The sequence below is a fragment of the Phyllostomus discolor genome, chromosome 12 (assembly GCF_004126475.2).
Source record: "Phyllostomus discolor isolate MPI-MPIP mPhyDis1 chromosome 12, mPhyDis1.pri.v3, whole genome shotgun sequence".
In the NCBI taxonomy this organism is placed as follows: domain Eukaryota; kingdom Metazoa; phylum Chordata; class Mammalia; order Chiroptera; family Phyllostomidae; genus Phyllostomus; species Phyllostomus discolor.
Window position 1 is genome coordinate 6,161,134 of NC_040914.2, and position 22,397 is coordinate 6,183,530.

The 22,397-nt window shown below is 55.0% G+C and overlaps 2 protein-coding genes across 6 annotated transcripts in view; one reads left to right on the forward strand and one right to left on the reverse strand.

The window, feature by feature from the left end:
• The window catches only part of ACTN4 (actinin alpha 4), a 70,152-nt gene extending 68,565 nt beyond the window's left edge, over positions 1-1,587 (forward strand). For all 5 annotated transcript variants that reach the window (XM_028530441.2, XM_028530439.2, XM_028530437.2 and 2 more), the window contains 2 exons: positions 394-552; positions 680-1,587. In XM_028530441.2, coding sequence (XP_028386242.1) covers positions 394-552; positions 680-838 — 318 coding nt within the window. In that variant the 3' untranslated portion in view covers positions 839-1,587. The remainder of the gene's footprint in view (positions 1-393; positions 553-679) is intronic.
• A 326-nt stretch (positions 1,588-1,913) lies between these two features.
• Positions 1,914-13,139, reverse strand: CAPN12 (calpain 12). The gene is made up of 21 exons (XM_028530282.2): positions 12,588-13,139; positions 12,071-12,140; positions 11,785-11,903; positions 11,466-11,599; positions 10,592-10,760; positions 9,508-9,582; positions 9,349-9,434; positions 9,198-9,272; positions 8,715-8,878; positions 8,422-8,633; positions 7,984-7,995; positions 7,561-7,769; positions 7,294-7,336; positions 7,141-7,200; positions 6,623-6,680; positions 6,171-6,241; positions 6,010-6,072; positions 5,459-5,537; positions 2,722-2,838; positions 2,568-2,626; positions 1,914-2,478 (listed from the first exon to the last, which is right to left on the reverse strand). The coding sequence occupies exons 1-21, from the start codon at positions 12,822-12,824 to the stop codon at positions 2,452-2,454; spliced, it is 2,139 nt and encodes a 712-aa protein (XP_028386083.1). The 5' UTR covers positions 12,825-13,139; the 3' UTR covers positions 1,914-2,451.
• Positions 13,140-22,397: the final 9,258 nt, after the last annotated feature.

Sequence of the window (22,397 nt, forward strand, 5' to 3'; positions counted from 1 at the left end):
CCGACGACTTCCTGAGCCTCCCACCCCCTTTCCTGGAAGTCTGCAGAGAGAGGATGTCAGGCTTCTGGCTCTCTCCCTTTTCTTTCTCTTCTCTCTTTCTTCCCCACCCTCCAGAGCTAACTTGTGAGCCTAGGGCTGAGGAGCAGCAGACCTGTTTGATGTATACCCCACTTCCCACTTCCCAGAAACGTGGGAGGGGAGGAGTAGAGGGCACCTGCCCCTACCTGGGGCACATGGGCAGTTACCAGGGGAGCCAAGACCCTCGGAGGCAGGCTGATGACTTGGCATGTGCGCTGGGCTCGGCCCCGCCCTCCTAGCTCGGTTCTGCTGCACCGGCCCAGCCATCCTGCCGGCTCACGTGCTCCTGTCCCCTGCCCCACTCCTGCCTCTCAGGGCGATGCAGAGTTCAACCGCATCATGAGCGTGGTTGACCCCAACCACAGTGGCCTCGTGACCTTCCAAGCCTTCATCGACTTCATGTCCAGGGAGACCACCGATACAGACACAGCCGACCAGGTCATTGCCTCCTTCAAGGTCCTGGCCGGGGACAAGGTAAGCCAGACACCTCTGAGCTCCTGGGGCGGGCAGGGCAGGCCTCTGCATCCAGGACTGGGCATGAAGGGCTGCGGGGGCCGCTGTGAGCTGCAGGTTGCACTAAGTCCCACCCTGCCACCCCCAGAACTTCATCACAGCGGAGGAGCTGAGGAGAGAGCTGCCCCCTGACCAGGCCGAGTACTGCATCGCCCGCATGGCCCCGTACCAGGGCCCTGATGCGGTGCCTGGTGCCCTTGACTACAAGTCCTTCTCTACAGCCCTATATGGCGAAAGCGACCTGTGAGGCCCCCACGGAGAGCCCTGACCGAACACCCCATCCTCACAGCCTCCAGGAGGGGCTGTGGGAGCCCCTGTCCCTGCTGCAGGGCCTCCTTGGTCCTGTTCCTCTGATTCTGTATCTATGCAAAGCACTCTGTGGGTCCTTTCTGGGGGGGGGGGCGGCGGGTGGGCAGGGAGGGGCTGGGGCAGGTTCTCTCCTCTCTCTTTGTCAGTTGGCCAGGAGGTTCTCTCCCCCTCCCCCTGGATAGGGGTGCAGGAGACTCTGGGGCCAGCACTTCTGGTCTGGTAAATATATATAATGTTTGTTTGTTTTTTTAAACTGTGTAGAGGGGACAGTGGATCCCCACAGCAAAACAGGTCCCCTGTGAGACCTAGGAATACCTGCCACATCCTGCCCCTTCCTTTGCTCCTGAGGTCCCTTCAAGGCCTCTCACATCCAGGCCAAAGCCCTACGTGGCCCTATGTGCCTTGTCCAGGAACTGCTCATGCCTGCGATGGGCCCAGCAGAGGGCGCTACAGCTACCCAATAGGAAAGAGGACCCCACCCTGCTCTCTTCACCCCTCTCCCCTTCTCTGCGATTGCTGGGTGGGGGTGGGGCTTTGTGGCGTTCAGCCCCCCTCCCCCCCCTTCTGCAGCAGAGGAGTGAGATGAAGCAGACCAGCCCTCTGCCCCCGCCCCAGTCAGCTCCCACCTTGCTTGGTCTGGACCTCAGTCTCAGATTTTCTAAGGACTAAACCAAAAGAGCAAAACAAAACAAAAATCACAAAAACTATAAAAAATTTAAAATCTTCAGAGAATTACTATTTACTTTATTAACTTACGGATTTATTATATAAATATATATTCACCTAGCAACAACACGTCTCTGCCGCCTTTTACTCTCTTAATGAAGACATCGCTGACTTGCCCCGCCCCCTGTCCCTGACTGGTTTCTTTCCGTTGTCTGTCGTAGGGCGTGGGCTCTGGGGACCCTCCCGAGGTGGAGGGTGGGCTGCTGGCCTGGCTACCTGTTAGTCGATGGTTTTGTTCCTTCCCGCCCCCCCACTCCCCTTTTCTTTTGGTTTATTCTGATTGATAATTTTTTTTCTCGGTTTCTGGATAAACCACCCTTCTGGGGACAGGATAATAAAACATGTAATATTTTTAAGGAGTCTACAGTGTCCTCTTTCTCCTATCTCCATTTTCCACTTTCTAGCAGAGCTGTGACAGACCACCTCTTCTCGGAAGAGGCGGAGCCTGGGGGGGACCCAGTGGGGCCAGTCCTGTTCCAGGTGTGCAGCGCTAACACGTGTTGCCTGGCCAAGCAGGGTGCTGTACCACCCCTGCCCGCAGGGGCAGAGAGCAGAGCACAGACGCACTGTGACTTGCCCAGCGTCCCCCAGCCGGGGAACGGTGGGACCAGAAATGAACTCCAGGCAGGCGGCTCCCAAGGCCATTCTTGAGCCACTTCCCAACGTCAGCATCAGCCCCCACACCAGGCAGGGAGGTGCAGGGTGGCCGGAGGCTGGTGTTGCTGGGAGCCCCGCTGCTGTGGGGTGAATGAGCCTGGTCCAGGCTGACAGAGGGGAGGCCGGGGCTCCCAGCAGCTCCAGCGACAGGTGTTCCTGTGCCAGATCCTAGGAGAAGGTGGCCACCTCCATCCACTGGGCGAAGGAAGACAACAGGCTTGAGGAGGGGGTCTCCTGGGACGGCTGCCTGCGCCCCCTGCCCCGTCCATCTAGCCTGGGCTCACCTGTCTGCGGGTCAGGCACACGACCCCCTCGCCCCCGTCCAGGTGCCTGCTGCAGTGGCCTGCGCAGAGAGGGGCAGGTGAGCACCATCACCCCAGTCCCCCTGCCGTCAGCGGCATCCTCCCCGAGTCCCGCCTGTGCCAGGGTGGCACTCACGGAAGATGCAGGTCAGCTGAGCCACGCAGGACACAAAGCGCTCAAAGTCCACACGCAGGCGGCTGTCCCGGTAGCGGCTGGTGAGGGCCTGGGTCAGCTGGTTGTTGAGGTGGAAACCTAGGAAGAGCCCCCTCAGTGTGGCGCCCACCCTGACTCCCTGGGGAGACATGGTGACACCACGGGCTTGTCCCCACCTCCTCCACCCCAGCTCTGCTCTAGCCCAGCTGTGTGTGGCTGCAGGCCCCGGTCTCCTCATCCGGCAGTGGGGGCTGTAGCAGCCCTGACCCCAGAGGCCATGTGAAGAAGGCTTGGGACAGTGTCGTGCAGCAGCTGTGTCAGTATTACTCCTGGAAACCGCAGGGTTTCCGCTAGTGGCCCCCGGGGAACATTTCTGTTCAAAACACTTTCGTCCCATATGGAGTCAGTTTATACTCCATAGCAGGGGTGATTTTTAAAGTTCAGAAAACATCACTAATGAGGAATTTAAACAGACTTCTCAGCTGCAAACGCTGGTGCTTCCGTGTCGCAGACAACCCTCTGGGACTGGAAGTTGCAGGGTGACTCCTGGTCCCACAGGGCCAGGTAAACAGTCTGAGGATAATTTCAGGGGCCTCTGCTGCCTCGTAAATCCCATTTTCTTCCCACTCTGCATTCATGTAATTAACATCCAGTGCCATCACATTTCTGGGGGTTGGGGGGCCTGCAGCCTCATCCGGACGGACAGGTGTGAGCTGTGGCCTTCATCTTCCCTCAGGGTGGGGCTGGGGGTCGGGAGGGGGCTTCTGTGCCAGAGCCACGGGACATCCGTGCGCACATACACGCGAGAGAGCACGGGAGGAGGGAGGGAGGGGCCAAGAGACCCTCAGCTGTCCCTCTGGAATTCCTGTTGTTTTCTTCATGGAGACTGTCAGCTTCCTCTGACCACTTTTGTGGGCTCTATGGCCTGCGGTGCCTGGTGTCTGGAGTCCTGCCCAGGGTCCCCTGGTACCAGTGAAGTCCTTCACCTAATTTACTGGGCCCTAGTGACCATGACCTACCTCCTGGTTACCCCTCCCCACGGCCCCAGTGGCCCGCACAGACCGCGCCTCACCTCCCACTCCTCCCCCTCCTCCACTTGGACCTTGGGCCTCCTGCCTCGTTGCTCGTGCTGTTCCCTCCGCCCAGAATAGCAGCTTCGAGCTTCTCCTCTTGGCTCCCACAGTGCTCTGGGCCTTCCCCACCCCAACAATGGCCATTCTGCGCTGTCACTGTCATTGGTAGCTCAGGCTGCCTTCAGACTGAAGCTGTGGGGGCTCAAGAAAGGGTTTCTGGTCACCAGTGAGTCCCCAAGGTCAGCCAGCGCAGGGCCTTGAGCAGCGCAGGTGTTCGGGGAGTGGCTGTGGAGCCGAGAATGTGCTGGATCGGCGCAGGTGGCTTCTCCCGCCAGTCCCCCACCCTGAGACAGCACACCTGTTCTGGGGCCTTGGCACTTGCTTCCCCCTGCTCCCCTCTCTAGCACTCCCTCCTCCAGACACAGATGTCGCTCCAGCCTCGCACACCCTGACCCTGGACTTGCTTCTCTCTTACACATTCTAAATGTTTTAAAGAATCAAGGTCCTTACGACACCTCATGGGGCTCTCTTGTCTCCCCCACCACCATCACCAGTCTTTCCTCTAACCACCTCCTCCCCACTTGGCTTCAGCCGCACGGGCCCTCTGTCCTCAGCCCCATCACAGGGTGCCGCCTCCACTTGGCTCCCTCCGCACCAGCCTCCTCGGGTGCAGGCTCGCACCTCAGGGCCTTGGCGCTGGCCGTTCCCTCTGTCTGGAGCACTCCTGGCCCGGTGTCCCCAAGGCTCACTCCTCCGGTCTCTGCTCAAACCCCAGCAAGGCCTTCCCTGACCGCCCTGTCTCACCCATACCGCCCCTGCATGCCCAGCACCTTCGCTTGTTTTCTTCCTTTGTCCTAGCGCTGCTGGCCACCTGACCTTGACCTTGTTCTGTTTGTACTTGGTACCTCCCAGAAGGGCAGTCCCTCTGGAGCACTTGATCAATTTTCTTCCACCCAGAACACCAGGCACGTATCAGGTGCTCAGATGCTGAAGGAACGCTACACAGTTGCATCTTGCCCTTCTCTCTCGCCTCTGCTTGTGTCTGTCTGGAGCCCCGTTTCTCACAGTCCCATGTCTCCCCATCTTCTGACTCCATCCCTCGCCCTCTGTCTCGGGCTCCTTTCTTTACACGCAGGTCCCTGGATCTTTGCCCCCCCTTGTCTCACCAGTCACTTAACTTGGGGTAGGTGGATGGGGATCTGGGGGTTCCTGTCATTCTCCCCAACCCCACCACATAAGGAGGAAGGTTGCATTCTTGCTTCCCCCTGTGTCAGAGGGAAACGGAGGCTCGAGGAGGTGGACTCTTGTGCCCAGGGCCCCCAAGGAGTGAGTCAGCAGTTAGGGCTCCAGCCCAAGCTCTGGAATCCAGGACAGTGCCACAGTGCCCTGGAGACCAGGGCCAGCTCCCAGAGGCCAGCTCCCACGCTCGCCCCAGCCCACCGCCTCTCGCACCCTCCCTTTCTCACACACAGAGAGCTCTGCCCTAAGCCTCAGGGCCACAGTCCCTGCTGAGAGCTGGCAACGAGCTAGGTTGTCAGCTTTGTGGAGCTCAGCAGCTGATTGGGCTGCTGGGACTCGAAGAGGCCGGGGCCAGGAGGGGGAGCCGATCCTGTCCCCATGACCCACTCCAAGCCCTCTGTCCGTACCTGCAGCATTCAGCGCCAGCCTCAGCTCATGGGAGTTCATGGTTCCAGAGGCGTCCTGGTCAAACTTGTCAAATATGGCCTGGATGGGGAGGAATAGGTCAGTCCCGCCCCCAGGCACCTGAGCTCCCTGAAGAAGGCTCAAAGGGGGCCTCAGTGACCAGACAGCCTGGGTTCCCACCCCAGCTCCCTTCCGTCCTGGCTTCATGCCCTGGGGAAGCAGCTCCACCACTTTGGACCTCTTTTTCCCAGTCTGTAAAATGGGCTCGGTAGTAACAGCATTACCTAGGTGGTTTGTGGTGTGGACATATTAAGACGACCCACAAGGGGCCTAGTAAGACCTCAGTAAATAGTGCCTTATCACCATTGTTAGTATAGAGGGGCCTGAGACAATTTTCTTCTCAACATGGGTTTCGGGGTGGGGGCAAGGGGAGGACCACCACCTCCCATTGCTAGATGAGTGGAGTCGTCTGTGTGGGAAGTTACTAGCCTGAGATCACAGCCACAAAGGGGCTGAGCTGGGAGCCTGTGCTGAGCTGGTCAGTGCACCTTACCTGCCACTTTCGGAGATGTCCCCAGAGCTCCTGGAGGTGGTGCAGGGCCAGGCTGCCCCCGTGCTGGAGACGGGACATCTGGTTAAAGTCAGTGTCCCCAGAAGGGGAGCAGAGGCCCCAACATCCCCACCTCCCCACTCAAGCACGGCCCCATCACACACCCCGAAACACTGCAGCAGCTGCTCACAGGTCCGAAGCCCAATCTCTCTGGGAATCCAGGTGTGGGCCCTGGCTACAGGAAACAAACAGAGACCCTGAACTTCCTGTGGACAGGCCGTCCTTGTGCGCCCTGGGGATGACTGCGTCCCGTTTCACAGAAACCGAGGCACAGAGAGCCAAGGACTGCCGGCAGCGAACAGGGCTGAGATTCGAGCCCAGGCGAGGGGGCTCTGACTGCCAGTAGCAGCCACACTTCCCACCTCTTGCTTAGAGCAGGGGGGCTTATGAGTGGCTACGACCCTGGCCATCCGTCCTGCCACAGGACCCACGTGTGAGGAAACACCCTCAGGCTGAGCCCAGGGCTCCTGTGGCTTGGTTCCCAGCACCGCATGGATTCACGGACGTGGCTGCCCCCACCCCGGCCCCACGAGGTCCACTCCGGTCACCAACGCACCAGGCTCCAGGGCGATGCTTAGTAAGGTCTGGAGCTGAGGGGCACTGAGCTCTTCCTCCTGGTCAGGGAGAGAGCAGGCTGTGAGGGCGGTCAGAGAGGGGCCCTGGACCCAGCCCAGACAGCGTGCTGGGCAGTGCAGGGGACACAGCAAAGACTGAGGGAGCCCAAGCCTGCCCTCTGGTCCCCGTGGGGTCCCTGGAGGGGGGTCAGGGAAGGCAACAGGGAAGCCCGGGGTCATGGGAGCCCATAGCAGACATGTAGCTGACCAACCCGGGGAGGGTCAGGAGAGCCTTCAGACAAGGGCACAGGGGAAAGATGAGGCCTAGTCTGGGCAGGGGGCAGGGGGCAGGGATGGCGGGAGAGAACTCGCAGGCACAGGCCTCGGGTGGGGGAGAGCTGTGAGCATTCTGAGAGAAGGAGGTCACAGGTGAGCACAGCCAGGGGGAACATTAGACATTCGGGGTAGGGAGATGTTCACGGGGAGGGGCGGCACCCCCTTGGCCCATCCCCCTCCTCACCTCTCCTGCCAGCTCCTGAAATAACTGCTCCAACCCCAGCTCCAGAGGAATGTTGGGGGCCTGCGGGGTGGGAGGGGTTTAGTGGTGGCCCAGAGGGCCCCACCCTCACCCCCACCCCACCCCGTCGTGCGGCGTCCCGGACCAGCCCCTCACCGTGAGAGCGTGCAGATCGGCGCTGATCACGTCATCGATCTCCCTGCAAATCACAGACCGAAAGTGGGGGAGGGGCTGCTCACCCTGCGCCTGGGGCTGGGGGCGGACAGGGTCACAGCAGGGAAAGTGGGTGGGGTCTAGGCAGGATGCCGGGACCCTGGGCTGACCCTCCCGGGCTGCAGCTTCCGAAGGCGGGTCAGCACCGCCCCCCACCCTTAGGGCAGTGGGTCTGGGGGTCCCGAGGGCGGGTCGGGGGCCCGGGCTCACACGGCGGTGTGGCGGCGCTCGGAGAAGACGCGCAGTGTGAAGTCGGCCTCGTCGCCGGCACGGGCGGTGCTGGGCACCACGAGGTAGTGGCCGGGGCACAAGCGGCAGCGGCGGCTCACGTCGCGACGGGCGCAGAAGCGCGAGCGCTCGGCGCACAACAGGCCGCGCAGGTGCTCGCGACTGTGCGGGGAGTCCCAGAGGCCCAGCAACTGGGGGGCGGGCACGGCGTGACCATGACCGCCCAAGTTCACCCCACCCGGCCCTCCGCATAATGCGTCTGTCCAGACCGCCCCTACAAACCCGCTGGATCACCCATCACGCCAAGTGCGCCCCAGGCCATCCCTGCCCCACTGCAGGTTGCCAGAGGCCCTGAGGCTGGTTCCAGGATAGAGTCTGGGATCTGGGGTCCCATCGGAGACCCACCTGCTCGGGGATCTGTAAGAAGGAAGAGCAAGGGGAGTGGGGGGAGGGACTCTCAGAGCCTCAAGGTTCCTTCTCCGCCTCCCCACACCCCTCCCTTTTCTGATTCCACCCTCATTAAGCTCCTGGCCCGCAGTCCCTGTCCAGGCCCCTCTCTCTGACCCCTCTTGGACCCCTTCCTCTCATCTGTGCTTTCTCTGCTCCTTGTCCCTTCCCTGATCCTCAGCCCCCCACCCCTTTTTCTAACTCTTCCTGACCCTTCTGTCCCCAGCCTCTCTGTGGCCCCCTAAACCTTGGTCTCTCCCTGACTCCCTCTGATTCCCTGGACGTTCGCCAGAGCCCAACCCCTGCCCCCTGCACCTGCCCTCAGCCTCTCCAGCTCCTCTCTGCTTTCTGGGATGCCCCCAGGGCTCCCTGAGCCTCCTCAGCCCAGAGCCCCACCTGGAACACGTGGAAGCCCACAGTGAGGTATGTGAGGCCCTGGGCCCACAGGCTCCGCCGATTGCGCTGGATGAGTGACAGGAGGACGGTGCACTTGGGGACTCGGCCCCCTCTGGCAGGGCCCCAGCGCTCCCAGGGCCCCTCGTCATCCTGCTCCTCCTCATCAGGCTCCAGCAGTGTCAGCCGGAACTGGGGGTTGGTCCAGAAGGTTTCTGGTAGAGGAGAAAGAAATGGGGCTACCTGGCCTGCCACAGCCCCCTCACTTGCCTCTCAGAGTCCCCTCCAGGTCTCACCGGCAGCAGGCTGGCCCCCGCCAGAGTTGAAGCCTCGCACCCAGCGTCCTTGGAAGATGTGGATGTGCCAGCCCCCTCCCGCCGGGCTGGGGCCCAGCACCTCGGGGCTCAGCGAGCAGATCTGGACGGTGTTAAACTGCTGGAGGAAGTCCTGCAGCTCCATCCTGGACAGTGGCCTGCAGTTAGACCCTGCCCAGCCCCCAAATCACATGGCCCCCCAAATTCCTCAAGCATTGCCAATACCCTTCAGTCCACCAAACAGAATGACCCCCAACTCTCTGAGCCCTCCAACTCCTCCAGATTTCTCCAAGTCCTCAGAAATGCCCCCCAAAGAGCCAAGATCCACAGACTCCCCTCAAGCATCGTCAAATGGGTTTCAGCCCACAGACGCTCAGTCACCAGCACACACCCAGAAGCCCCTCAACAGTGCCAAACCTCAAGAAATGCCCCAGTGTTGCCAAGCCTCTCAGTCGCCCTCCTCACCAGAACTCTCCATCCTCCTTCTTTACCAGCAGCGCGTCTCGCCACTCGGCGGGGAGCATGTCCCAGCGTGGGCAGCTAGAGAAGCCCGGGGTGTAAGGCGTGGGTGGGTTGGGCCAACCCCCCCCACCACAGTACCCCAGATCTCTCTTACCTGTCACTCCAGGCCCCAGTCCACTCCACGCGGCCCCATGGGTTCCGCAGCCGCAGCAGCCGCACCTTGGTGAAGCCCAGTGACACCTGAGAGCGGTGGCAGCATCAGTGGGGGTTAGCGCCTGGGCACCCCTGCCAGCCCGCCCCCGGGGGTGCTCACCTTGTGCGTGCCTGTGACGGAATATGCATGGCCCCTCACCAGCCCGTCCTCTGTACGGTACTCACCCCGATCGCTCTGGGCGGAGGACAGGGAGAGGATAGTGAGGCCGTGTCGAGGGACAGGAGGGTGGCTGTTTCTCCCTGTCCCCCAATCTCCTGCCACCAAAGCAGAAGTGAACCAGAGCACCCAACTAACTGACACAGGGATCCCAGAGAGGGTGGGAGTTGGCCTGTGAAGGTGAGAAAGGAAGCACAGGGAGATGGAGACAAAAGACAAAAAATAGATGGAAACAGGGAGACGGAGACCTAGAGACAAAGATACAGGTCAGTCCTGTCTGGTGTGGCTCAGCGGATTTAATGCAGGCCTGTGATCCAAAGCATTGCAAGTTCAATTCCCAGTCAAGATACAGGCCTGGGTTGCAGGCCAGGTCCCCAGTAGGGGGCACACAAGAGGCAACCACACATTGATATTTTCTCTCCCTTTCTCCCTTCCCCTCTGCCTAAAAATAAATAAATACAATTAAAAAAGAAAGAAAGATACAGGACAGAGGGATATGGAAAGAGGCAAAGAAACACAAAAGACAAAGCAAGGAACTGAGTCCAGGGCTAAGTAGATGAATGAATGGGTTAGACTGACTCACTGAATGAATAAGCATGTAGTTGGGTCACACATGAACATATGACCCAAGATGAGCCCATCAAAATCAATACTGGGCTTTCGCTGAGATTCTCAGGAAGAGGTACTTTTCTTTTTTACCTCTGGGGTGGTGGGAGGTAACTGTGCAGGGGAGGGGAGCTCTTCCCCCCACCCCAACTTTGAGAGGAAAAGCCTCCTAAGAGTGAGGCTAATCCAGAACCAAGAATAGGAAAACATTCACAGTGTCTTATAAGCACCTGGATACAGCTGTGCCTGAAGCGTGTTAGTTATGAAAGCAAATAAATATCCTTTTGACTTGCTCGTGTTTGATTTGTGAGAGAGAATCAGCCAACAGTGAAACAAAGGAGGACACAGGATGCCTCCCCCTCCAGCTGTGACTGTGCACTCGTGCCGGTGGGGGGTCTCCACGGGAGTCCAGCTCTCTCACCAGGGCAGTGGCACCCACGAGGGACTCCTTGGCCAGGGCGTGGCGCAAAACCAAGAAGAGGCCTGGAATGTCTTGCCTCAGGTAGAGCACCTCGCCCACGCCACCTGTGAAGTCCACGAAAGCCTCATTCATGTGGCCTCCTCGCATCGCCTCATAGGAGCCATGGAGCCTGCGGGAGCAAGTCTGGCATGGGGGGTCTGAGGCATGTACAAGCACCTCAGGATCTGGGGACCTGTGTCTCAGGGCGTGGGGTCCCAGGGCCTGTTCCTGAAATTTGCACACTCCTGAGCTGGGGGACTGTGGCACACCCTGGAAGCTTTTGGACGCTGGGCCACCAGGACTGCATGATTTGGGGATCTCAGGAGAGCTCTGTCAGAAATTGGGCACCCTGGGGCTGTGTCGGGTGCTCAGAGTCTCTGGAGATAGATGTCTGCTGTGGGGGTAATCCCCATAGGGCTTTTGGATCCACAGGATGGGGAAAGCAAAGACTCAGGGTCCCAGGGCTTACACCCAACACTTTGGGGGTGCTTTCGGTTTCTCAGCGGATCAGGAGATTGTCTGACATTACTGTTTCCCCAAGGAGATAAATGTTAGGTTCCATGACTCTAGGGCCTGACAAGAAATTTCAGGCTCTTTAAGAATTCTGGGTGTTTGGGGGGGTCTCTGAGAATGTTTTGTGTGATGCTTTGGTGGAGGAAGGTGTTTACCATTTGGAGGGCCTCAGGGGATGGTGTGACACTAGGCTCCCAGGGGCTGTGACTTGGTTTAGGATCCTTAGCTGGGTGTCTAGAAGACCCCAGAAGTCAAAGGGCTCTGGGGTCCCATGGGGCTGGGGCGTCGGGATGCAGCTGGGGGGAGGGGGAGGGGCCCTTACTTGGCGTAGGCCTTCTCCAGAAGCGGGGCCCAGAACTCATTCCGCTGTTCTGAGCGCAGGAACATCAGCTTCCCCTCACGCACAGGTAGCTTGTCGTCCACCACGACGTCCACCCAGTGGCCGAACTGCCAGAGCTGGTGGGGGAAGGGGCAGGGCCCTGGCTCGGCTTCCAACCCCCGACCCCTCCTGGGCCCCAACTTCTGAACCCTGGCCTTGCTGTACCTGTCCAAAATTCCAGCCCCCCAGGGAGTGGTATCAGCTATGAAATTCACGTCACCTGGGGGAAACTGAGGCACAAACAGAGAGGGCCAAGCTTTACCTGGAAGTGGAAGATGCCAGCGTAGCCGTCTTGGAAACCCTGCCCAGGGGGCACCACCCGGCACAGGAGCCGGGGGTACAGAGTGAGGGAAGCGGCCGCCGCAAGAAACCAGCAGTTACCTTGGAGGAAAGAAGGAGACTAAGGCCGGGCAGGAGAGAGTGCGGGGACGCTGCGGAGCGGGCAGGCGGGGCCGCACGCAAGGAGGCGGGCGCGGAGGGCAAAGGTGTCAGGGTCCCAACCGCAACTTGCGGGCTCTGGGGGCTCTAGAAGCGTTCAGTGGTCTCACCCAGACTCCCCTGACACACGTCTGTCCGGCTCATATCCTCACAGATGAACTGGGGCTCGGCACAGAATTCCTGGGGGAGACAGGGCTTCAGGCCTCAGCCAAGAAGGGGCGGGAAGGAGCAGCTGGGAGGTCAGATGCCTGAGTCCCTCCACCTGCCCTCACAGCTCCGAAGTAATGAGCGCCTCCAACGCAATGAGAGGCTCCTAAGCCTGTGGGCAGGCGGCAGGCTTCCCAGGACCTTCGCGGACCCAGGATGGCTGAGCCTGCTCTGAGCTGGTTCCACAGTGACCCTTCCTCCCTCGGACCCAGGAACCCAAGCCCCCAGCCCCTCCTCCCTCGGACCCAGGAGTCCAGGCCCCCAGCCCCTCCTCCCTCAGACCCGGGAGTCCAGGCCCCCAGCCCCTCCTCCCTCGGACCCAGAGCACAGCCCCCAGCCCCTCCTCCCTCAGACCCAGGATCCCAGGCCCCCAGCCCCTCCTCCCTCGGACTTAGAGCATAGCCCCCAGCCAAACTTTACATGGGGCCTCATCCATTTCACCCCTTTGGCCTTCTCTGAGTCTGGCCCTAGCTGGTCATAGCCAAGGGCATCAGGGCCAGCAGGGAAGTAGGGATCACGAAACAGGATCCCCTCGTCCAGGCAGGCTGCTCGGATTGCCTCGTAGCTCTGGCCTCTAAAAGGCTTCGGGTCCCAGGATCCAGGTCCTGCCTCTTCATCTACCAGCTGGATGGTGACCTTCCCGCTGCCACACGCCATCTGAACGCTCTGGGCTCACCGGCCGGCCCCAGGTCCTTTAACCCCCTGAGTCATGGGGGTGGAGCTTCCGCTCCTTCTGAGTTCTGATGGGGGTCTTTAGGCAGTGAGAAGCCTTCACTTGTTAATACTAATTGATGGTTTGGGGTGCAGGAGAGCATGGACGCCTGTTCAGTGGTTTCCTCCCCAGGGCGTGGGGCCTTCAGTTGTGGCCAGGATAGCAGCTTAATAGGCTTGGTCAGCAGCAGGAGAGAAGGAGGGCAGAGCCTAGGTAGGACAGGACCGGCTGCTGCCGTGGGGGTTCCTAGAAGGAGGCCAGTGCGAGGACCCATTTCTGCAGTCTTGCCCCAGCGGGTCTCCCTCTGCGGTCCCGGGAGGGCAGTGTGCCCACTGCTGTGCCCCTCTCCCCCTCTTTCCCCCCAACATTGCCTCTCTCTGCCTGCCAGTGTATCTCCGTCTCGGCCTCACTCTCTCTGCCTGTCTCTCTCCTTCTTTCTCTGTTTTTAGCTTTGTCTTTGTCTCCATCTCCCTTGTCTCTGTCCCTCCCTCTTCGTCTCCCTGTGTCTCTGTTTCTCACTGTGTCTGTCTGTCTTGTGCACACCTCGCTGTCTGTCCCCCTCCATCCTTCTCTCTGTCCTTGTAACCCTCAGCCATCCACAGCGGGGCCCTGAACCGCCTGGATCGCCTTCTCAACAAGGCGGACCTCAGCCTGGTCGCCCAGGCAGGGCTGACCACGAGGGGCGGCTCTGTGCTGGGAGCTGGGCCCACTGGTGACTCGACACCCTGCACTGCCCACACACAGCTCAGGGCCTGGGGGAGCAGTACTTCCCCAAAGGGATGCTGGGGCCATTGGAGGAAATGGGCAGAATCCCTTCTGAGAGGCCAGGAACTCACCGGTTTTCTTCCCAGTGCAGGTCTGCTGCCCTGGCAGGACTCTGTCGCCTCTGTGGCATCCAGATGTGCCTCAGCTTTCTGGTATGTTTCCCTCCAAATGGACCAATAAATATAAAATGGGCTTTCCTCCAGTAGAATTGTCAAGACCATCCCCACCCAAGTGAGGCAGGTGACAGCGGTGGGTAGGAGCCAGAGGGCTGGGATTTGAATTCCAACGCTACCACTCGGGTAAGTCACTTCACCTTTCTGTGCCTCAGTTTTTCATCTCTATAATGGGGGCAACAATAGGACGTGCCTCCGAGCGGCGTTGTGAAAACCAAATGGGTTAACATGTGGGACACGCTCAGAGCAGTGCCTGACACAGAGTAGGTGCTCGGTGAACACCAGGTGTGACGCCCAAGAGCCAAGTCCCATCCATGGCCACCCAGCCCCCCAGCCCCTGTCTCTGCCACCTCACAGTCACCTCCTCCATCCGCTACATGTTCACGTTCTCACCCCAGGAGGTCGGAGCCCTCCCCCCTTTTATCTTCCCCAAATCACCACTAACAGCAGGAGGAAGCTTTTAATAACCCCTGACTGACGTCTTGCAGTAACCAGGAAACAACTGCTTGTGAAAACTGCCCGTCAGACACCAGGCCTCCGGTCTGCCGCCTTCCCGCCCCTCCCCGTCCTGGCCTCTGCTCCTCCCAGCTGCCTGTTGCTGCTAAGTTGCTGGGCTGTGTGGTCACATCTCACAAACATTCTCTTGATCATCACTCCCCATCAGCACCCCTTCCACCCCAAATATGCCTTCCACAGCCAGCAGAAGAAAATGCCCTGATGCCTTTGTACTGGATGTCTGCTGCTTTGAGAGCCCAGCGCCCCCTACCTCTTTTTCTGGAATCAACACCCCCGTTATGTTTTAGGGACCCATCCACTTTATGCTCAAGCCACGCGGCCCTGGTAGGGCTGGCCCCTCACCACAGCTCCAAGGAAGGACGTTTGGCCCAGACCTGCCCTTCAAAGCCCCGCACTTTCTGGCCACGCCCCTTCGCCTGCGCCAGGGAGACTCAGGGCGGGGCTTCTCTGTACCTGGGGCATTGAGGGGGGAAGAGGAGGGGAGGCAGGCCGGGAGTGGCCCGGCTCTACCGGAGAAGGAGGATGACGCGGAGCAGCGCACAGCCAGGCGATGGGGAGAGAGACAAGTGTCCCAAGAGCACAGAGCCCTCAACTCGGATGTGCTGAAATCAGACTTTTAAAGGAGCCAATAAATTCTGCCTTCTCTTTTTCCCAGTTCTTATTTTTTTAGTTAATTTTGTTTCATTTCGTTTTATGTATTTTCTCACTAGCAACCGAAAGACGCCTTCGCAATTCATTGGCATGAGTTCCGCAGCAATGCACCGGCCTGCGGGTCCCCGGCGGAGTGAGGGAGTGAGATCCGACACAGCTGCAGGGCGAGGGACCTGCCTGGTGCCGGCGTCCTGCGTTGGCACCCCCGTCGCCGTACATAACCAACAAAGTGCAGATGTTCATCTTCACAGGCTACGGCGGCACTTGAGCCACTAAAAAGGGGTGAGATTCCGCCTAAAACACCGTTATGGAAATGGAGAGCCCCCTCCGACTCACAGAGAGAGCAGGCATTTGTTGCACAAACAACAGCGAATGCTCGCTGTTGACCGTGTTCTTGCCGTGACTGTGCACCACGCACTGTTCTAAGCACTGCACAGTGTGATCTCACTGAGTCCCCACGGGAGCCCTGAGAGGGGTCTCCGGCAGCTCTGGCTGCCACAGCAATCACCACAGCCTGGGGGATCGCACCACAGATGCCTACTTCTCAGTTCTGGAGCCTGGGAGGGAGTCCCAGCGGGCGCTGCCAGCATGGCTGGGCTCTGGGGGGCAGACTGCTGCCCCCTTGCTGCACCTTCCCATGGGAGAGCTGTGGTCTTGCTCTCCTCTTAGGGGCCCTGATGCTGTCATGGTGGCCCCACCCTCATGGCCCCACCGAAATCTAATTACCCCCCAAAGCCCTCAGATACCATCGCACTGGGGGTTAGGGCTTCAACATATGAATTGGGGGGGGGCACACTCAGTCCATAGCAAGAGGTAAGCCTCAGACGGATCTCCATTTTACAGAGGAGGAAACTGAGGCCCAGAGAAGTGTGGTGCTTTGTCCATGCCCTCACAATTGCAGAATCAAGGTTTAAATTGAGTGGTCTGGCTTGCCTATCACAATGAATTGACTCTCAAAGGATTCAAAATATACAAAGAGCTCCTATAAATAAACAACAGTGGATCCAATAGAAAATGAGCAAAAAAAAAAACATGAATAAGCAATCGCAGATGAGTGGCAAACAAACACGTGAAATCATGCTCAATGTCAAAGAAATGCTAATTAAGATCATATGAAACACCATGAGGTTAGGAAGAACGTTAGGAAGTCTGAAAATGCCAAGTGTTGGCAGGGCCATGGAGCCACGGGGCACCGGTGGGGAGGTGGAGCTTGGTGCGAACACTGTGGAAGACGGTCTGGCGTTCCTCAGTCAGTGTCTGCCCTGTGACCCAACGATTCCACTCCCAGGAGAATGTATCCTGAAGAAATACATGCACATGCATCCCAGGAGACATGTGCAAAAATGTTCGTAGCAGCACACTTTGTGACAGCAAAACCCTGAAAACAACTCAGATATCCACAGTCAGCCAAATGAGAGAATTCATACAAGAGAAGACAACACAGAAGTGAAAACTGGATGAACTACAGCCACAACCAGACTGTCTTAGCAGTGTAACGTTGAGTGAAAAAAACAAGCCTCAGAAGAATACCAGTGGTGTCACTCTGTTCTTTAAAAAGTACTTATCGGCGCAAAGAATTTTAAACATAAAGCAGACAAAACAGTGCAAACCCCCCACATCCCTATCCTCAACAACTGTTAAACTCAAGCAAGTCTAGCTTTACCTACATGCTGTCCCACCCCTCTTACATCGCCCTGAAGCAAATTTCAGACACCATTTTGATTCCTCAGTAACTTTTTCAATGTATTTCTCTAAAAATATGAAAACAAAGAAAATCATAACTCGAATACCACTGCCACACCAAGAAAATTATTCATGTACAATCATCTCTTAAAATCACCAGTCTGTATTCACATTTCCGATTCTCATAAGTGTCATAAAAGTGTTAGCAATTTATTTGAATCAAAGCCCAAATAAGGTGGATTCACTGCAATTGCCTGACATGTTTCTTAAATCTCTTCACAGCAGCGACTTCCAGTTGGTGCGCTGCAGTGGAGCGGCACACTGGTGCGCCCCGAGCATTTTCAGACCATGCAGTGTCTCACTATTTCGTCAGCAGCACGCACCTCTTTTCCCTGAGACTGTAAAATTTAAAAATGACAGCAGCCAACACAGTAATAGCCATCTGGTGTAAATGAATAAAAATTATACCTATTTTTTGTCAGATTGGCAAAAAATATATATTTTTTGGTGTGCTACAGAATCTATAGTTTTTTTTTTTTCTTTCAGCTTTTTTTCTTTCCAATTATCTTGCTGAAGACCCAGATCATTTCTCCTGGAGTTTCCCAGTCTGGGTCTGGTCGGCATTTACCGCCCCATGACATTGAACACATGCTTCTGGCTCCTGTCATCCCTGTAAACAGAACACAAGCTCTGGGTACCTCCTCGGGCGCAGGACGGTCTCTGGGCAAGATGACGTCCTAGGAAGTGCTTGGCTTCTCCATCTGGCTGCGTCTGCATTCGCGACGTTCGCCACAGGTGCTCACCACCTCCACCCGTTGAGTCAAGATGGGGATGGCAAAATGGTGATGTTCTGTTTCTAGCATTTCACCTTCATGTAGTGACTGGACTGCTGATTAAAGGGACTCTTCTCCTCACCTGCTGTTCAGTTGCCCTAAGGTATGTTTCATAAAAGAAAGAAGCTACTCTTGTGACCCTTTCCCTTTATTTACCACTTATCAGAGCAACACTCATTTATTAAATAGTGTACATGTCAGAATTCCTTTTTTAAAAAAAATTAATATTTTATTTATTTATTTTTAGAGAAAGGGGAAGGGAGGGAGGAAGAGAGGGAGAGAAACATCGATCCTTGAGAGACGGGGGACCTGGCCCTGACTGGGAATTGAACCAGTAACATTTCACTTCAATTCCTAGGACGATGCCCAACCTACTGAGCCACACCAGTCAGGGCCAGGATGCCTTCTGAGAGCTTTCAGTACAACACACTACCTGCTAGTGAGTTTGTGTGGGGGAAAAGCCTACCTTTCTGGGCAGCTACTGATACCTTCCAAAAAGACCTGATACGAGACCATGAGTAACCTGGCTTATGTCCACTTGCATGGGAGGCCAGTGTGCTGGAGAGTGAAGGCCACGCAGAGGGAGGCAGAGCTGAGACCCGACCAGCCCACCAGGCTAGAGACAAAGCAGATGTTGGTGATGGTTAACAGCAGGCAGGGGAAAAGGAGGCTCACAACCTGTTCTGTAAGTTTGATGCGGTCCCAGCAGGCTGGCCTTCTAGGTGCTCTGAGTTCACCTGTCACAAAAGGTGCAGTTAAGGTAAACTTGACCATGTTATTTTTTTATCCTCATCTGAGGACATTTTTTAATTTTCATTGCTTTTAGGGAGAGAGAGAGAGAGAGAGAGAGAGAGAGAGAGAGAGAGAGAGAGAGACATTGACTGGTTGCCTTCTTGTGTGCACCCCGGTGATCAAACCTGTAGCCTGGGCATGTACCCTAACCAGGTATCGAACCCATGACCTTCCATGGTCTATGGAATGATGCTCCAACCAACTGAGCCACACTGGCCAGGGCCTGGTCATGTTCTTGAGGTCCATATTTAGTTAGCCATATAGCTGGCATCAGGTGACCAGCATGCTTCTGGAACTAATAACTGAATGCAGGACCATGTAGAACTCATGCTTTGGGAGCCGCTCCTGACAGTGAACCATGGAGGCTGACGCACTGTTCAAACAAGGCGGGGGGAGTGTCAATGGTATTTTAGCCAATGCCATGTGCTACCGATTTCACCAATGACAGCCCATTTTTAACACACACTATGCTAATTATTAATAAACCACTTAATATACAAACGAAAACCCATTTCTAACACTCAAGCTTATTAATGAAGCCTTTGGGGCTTCTCAGAGATAAGTAGTTGAAGCCCTTGCAGTAATTGCCTATTTGGCTTTTGATCAGATGCTGGCTGACTATTGTGGAGTGTATATTTCAGCTCAGGGCAACCGATATCATTTTAAAAATGGCACATTTGGGGGGAAAGACTTTATTTATTTATTTTTAGAGAAAGGGGATGTCTTATCTGGGAGACCGAAAAGAAGGGAGAAAGAGAGGGAGAGAAACAGTGATGTGAGAGAGAAACATCAATTGGTGGTCTCTTGTATGTGCCCCAGCCAGGGACTGAACCCACAGTCCAGGCATGTGCCCTGACCTAGATGGAATGGGCAACCTTTTGCTTTGCCAGATGATGCCCAACCCGCTGAGCCACACTGGTCAGGGCTGACACATATTTATATCACTCTGTGTATTAGGTTGAGTTCCTTAGAAACAGACTGAGACAAAAAGTTGCATGCAGAAGGGTTATTGGGAAGTAGCCTCAGGCAATACTCCCAAAAGGAAGTGAAGGGGACAGGACTGGACAGAGAGGAAGACCCACGCACAGCCTGGTGGGAAGGAAGTCTCAGAGGATGCACCTGGGAGCTCAGGGGCTGGGGTGGCCCCTCAGAGTCCTCCCACATTGAGGCAGGGGGCCAGACCTCTGTATCCTAGTACCACCCGTCGCTGGCACGGACGATCCCCTGGGAGGGGCAAAATGATGGGTAAGCAATTGGCTGTGGCCAAAGGCACCTCGGGGGCCGAGGGGGGCACACGGTAGGATGTGAGCTGCCCCAAGTCCAGCGTTTCCTGTCTCTGTCCACTTAGAGGGCTTGTGCGGGGAACTTTTTTATAAGTTTGTAGCTATTTCAAAATCAGAACAAATATTACTAAAAATGACTGTACTGATCATTAAAAAATAATTCTGCAGGCTGGGCTGGCCTTGTCTCCTCCATGCTGGTTTGGTGGCCTCATAGAGACCTCAAACACTGGGGACGGAGGGGCAAAGAGTAGTGATAAAACTCGAAGCTATATCAACAGAAAGTGGAATGAGTTACCAGGAAGACAGAATATTTATATTATCTCCTTCTTATTATATGGGGAGAGTTAACAGATAACATTTAATCCCTGACTTTGATAATTAAGCAACCATAGGTTCAAGCATGTGCCTAAAGATTTTATAGTTAATCACTAGTAGAATGAGAACAGGACATTTAACTTTCAAGTCAGTGGAATAGCATAAAAAGAAAAGAGAAGAATAAAAATAAAGTAAAAATAAATACTGCTGAAATTTTTAACAATTGGGAAAAATCAATGTAAGCCTTACTTCATTATACAAATTACCTCACTCTACACATTCAATAATTCCAAATGGATCAAAGACCATGTAGAAACCAACTGAAATATAGTTATATTGTGACATTCTTTTGAGTTAAAAAAGCTATCGTAATAATCAAAAAAAGAGAAGAAAATATCTATTTGGTGAAAGTCAAAAAACAGAAAAATTTTGGAAACTGCAGAAAGCATGCAACTGACCTAAGCAAAGGCTGCACGTTGGTTATAGCAATAACAACATAACAAAACTGCAATGCACCAATTTATACACGCGTGTAAAACATACTAGGGTAAGTCAACAAACAAAATTACATGACAGTGAGGGTAGCACAGCCCAGCGAATATGCTGGACAACATTGACTCATACGCTTTGTATGCATGAGCTGTATGGTGTGTGAACTCTATCTCAGCTGTTACTTAAAAAATCCATTGGGGATTATACTTTGGGGGAAAGAAGGAGTGTTGAAACCTTCATTCTAAAGTGTCTCTGAAGAAAAGTGTAATAAGTAGGACTTACTGCACTAGAGATTCATGTGCACCATCAAACAAAAACACAGTCTTATAGTTACACAGACTTAGGATGGGACAGAGAGAGAAGCTAGGAATTCACGCTGTCGAGGTTGACAGCTTGGCGCCTGCTTAGGCTGTCCCCTCACAGTGAGGGCTCAGCACCAACGGGTCATTCAGTCAACACTCTGAAAAACAGATCAATTCTAGACGGATTACAGAATAAAATTTACAACCACTATGGAAAGCAGTATGGAACTTCCTCAGAAAACTAAAAATGGATCTGCCTTTTGACTCTGCAATTCCACTGCTGGGACTGTATCCTAAGAATACTAAAACACCAATTCAAAAGAACCTATGCATCCCAATGTTCATAGCAGCACAATTTACAATAGCTAGATGCTGGAAGCAACCAAGATGCCCATCAGTAAATGAATGGATCAAAAAACTATGGTACATTTACACAATGGAATTCTATGCAGCAGTAAGAAAGAAGGAGCTCCTACCCTATGCAACAGAATGGATGGAGCTGGAAAACATTATGCTAAGCGAAACAAGCCAGGCAGTGAAAGACAAATACCATATGATCTCACCTTTAACAGGAACCTAAATAACAAAACAAAGAAACAAACAAAATGTAACCAAAGACACTGAAATAGAGGACAGGCTGACAGTGACCACAGGGGTGAGTAGAAGGAATTTAAGGGGACAGTGGGAAGGGTTCACAGGAACAAATTTAAAGGACACATGGTCATAAACTAAGGGGAGGGTGGTAATGGGAGGGAAGTGGGGAGGGGTGGGAGAGGGGACTGGATTGGGAGTAAAAAGGAGAAAACTGTATTTGAACAATGATTAAAAAAAGAATAAAATTTAAAGTGTACAAAGAACCAAAAATATCTTACCTCAGACTTGAAAACAATTTTACAAGTATTAAAACCAACATATGAAATTGCAAGGGAAAGTACGGTAAATGTGACTATGAAAAAATCAAAACTCCTGCACATCAGAAAAGCTTCGGAATGATATTTAAATGCAAGTGGTAACACAAAACAGGGAAATAGGTGCAACATGCTTGCAGCATCGTTAACAAAGAATTCTGACAAACAAATACTCAAAACTCCATAACAGTGAGATGGATATAGACAAAAGCAGTAAAATCTACCGATTAAATGTGAAGAAGTACATTAATAAAGCATTTAAAATGAAACAACAGTGAGATATTTTGGCTTAATACTCAAAATCAACAAGTGTATTATTAGCCCATTTTCTCTAGGGAAACAGCATGAATATTAATGGATTGATTCATTACAGGAATCAACGCACGCAGTCATGGAGGCCAAGAAGGGCCGCAGTGCTGTCTGCAAGCTAGAGAGCCACGAGAGCCTGCGGCACAATGCAGTCTGAGCCTGAAGGCCCGAGCACCAGGGAGCAGATGACACAGATCCTGGTCCGACTCTCGGGCTGAAGGCCTGAGAAGAGTGGGGGGCCGAGGGACACTGGTGTAACTCCTGGAGTCCCGAGTCCCAAGATCCAGGAGCTCTGGTGTCCAAGGGCAGGGGAAGATGGATGACACAGCTCAAGAAGACAGAGAGTTCCCCCTTCCTCTGCCTTTTTTTTTCCTGCTTAGTCCCTCAAAGGCTTGCATGACGTCTGCCCACATTGGCAAGGGTGGACTTCTTCACTCAGTCCACTGATTCTAACGCTGACATCTTCTAGAGCACCGCCACAGACACACCCAGAGAT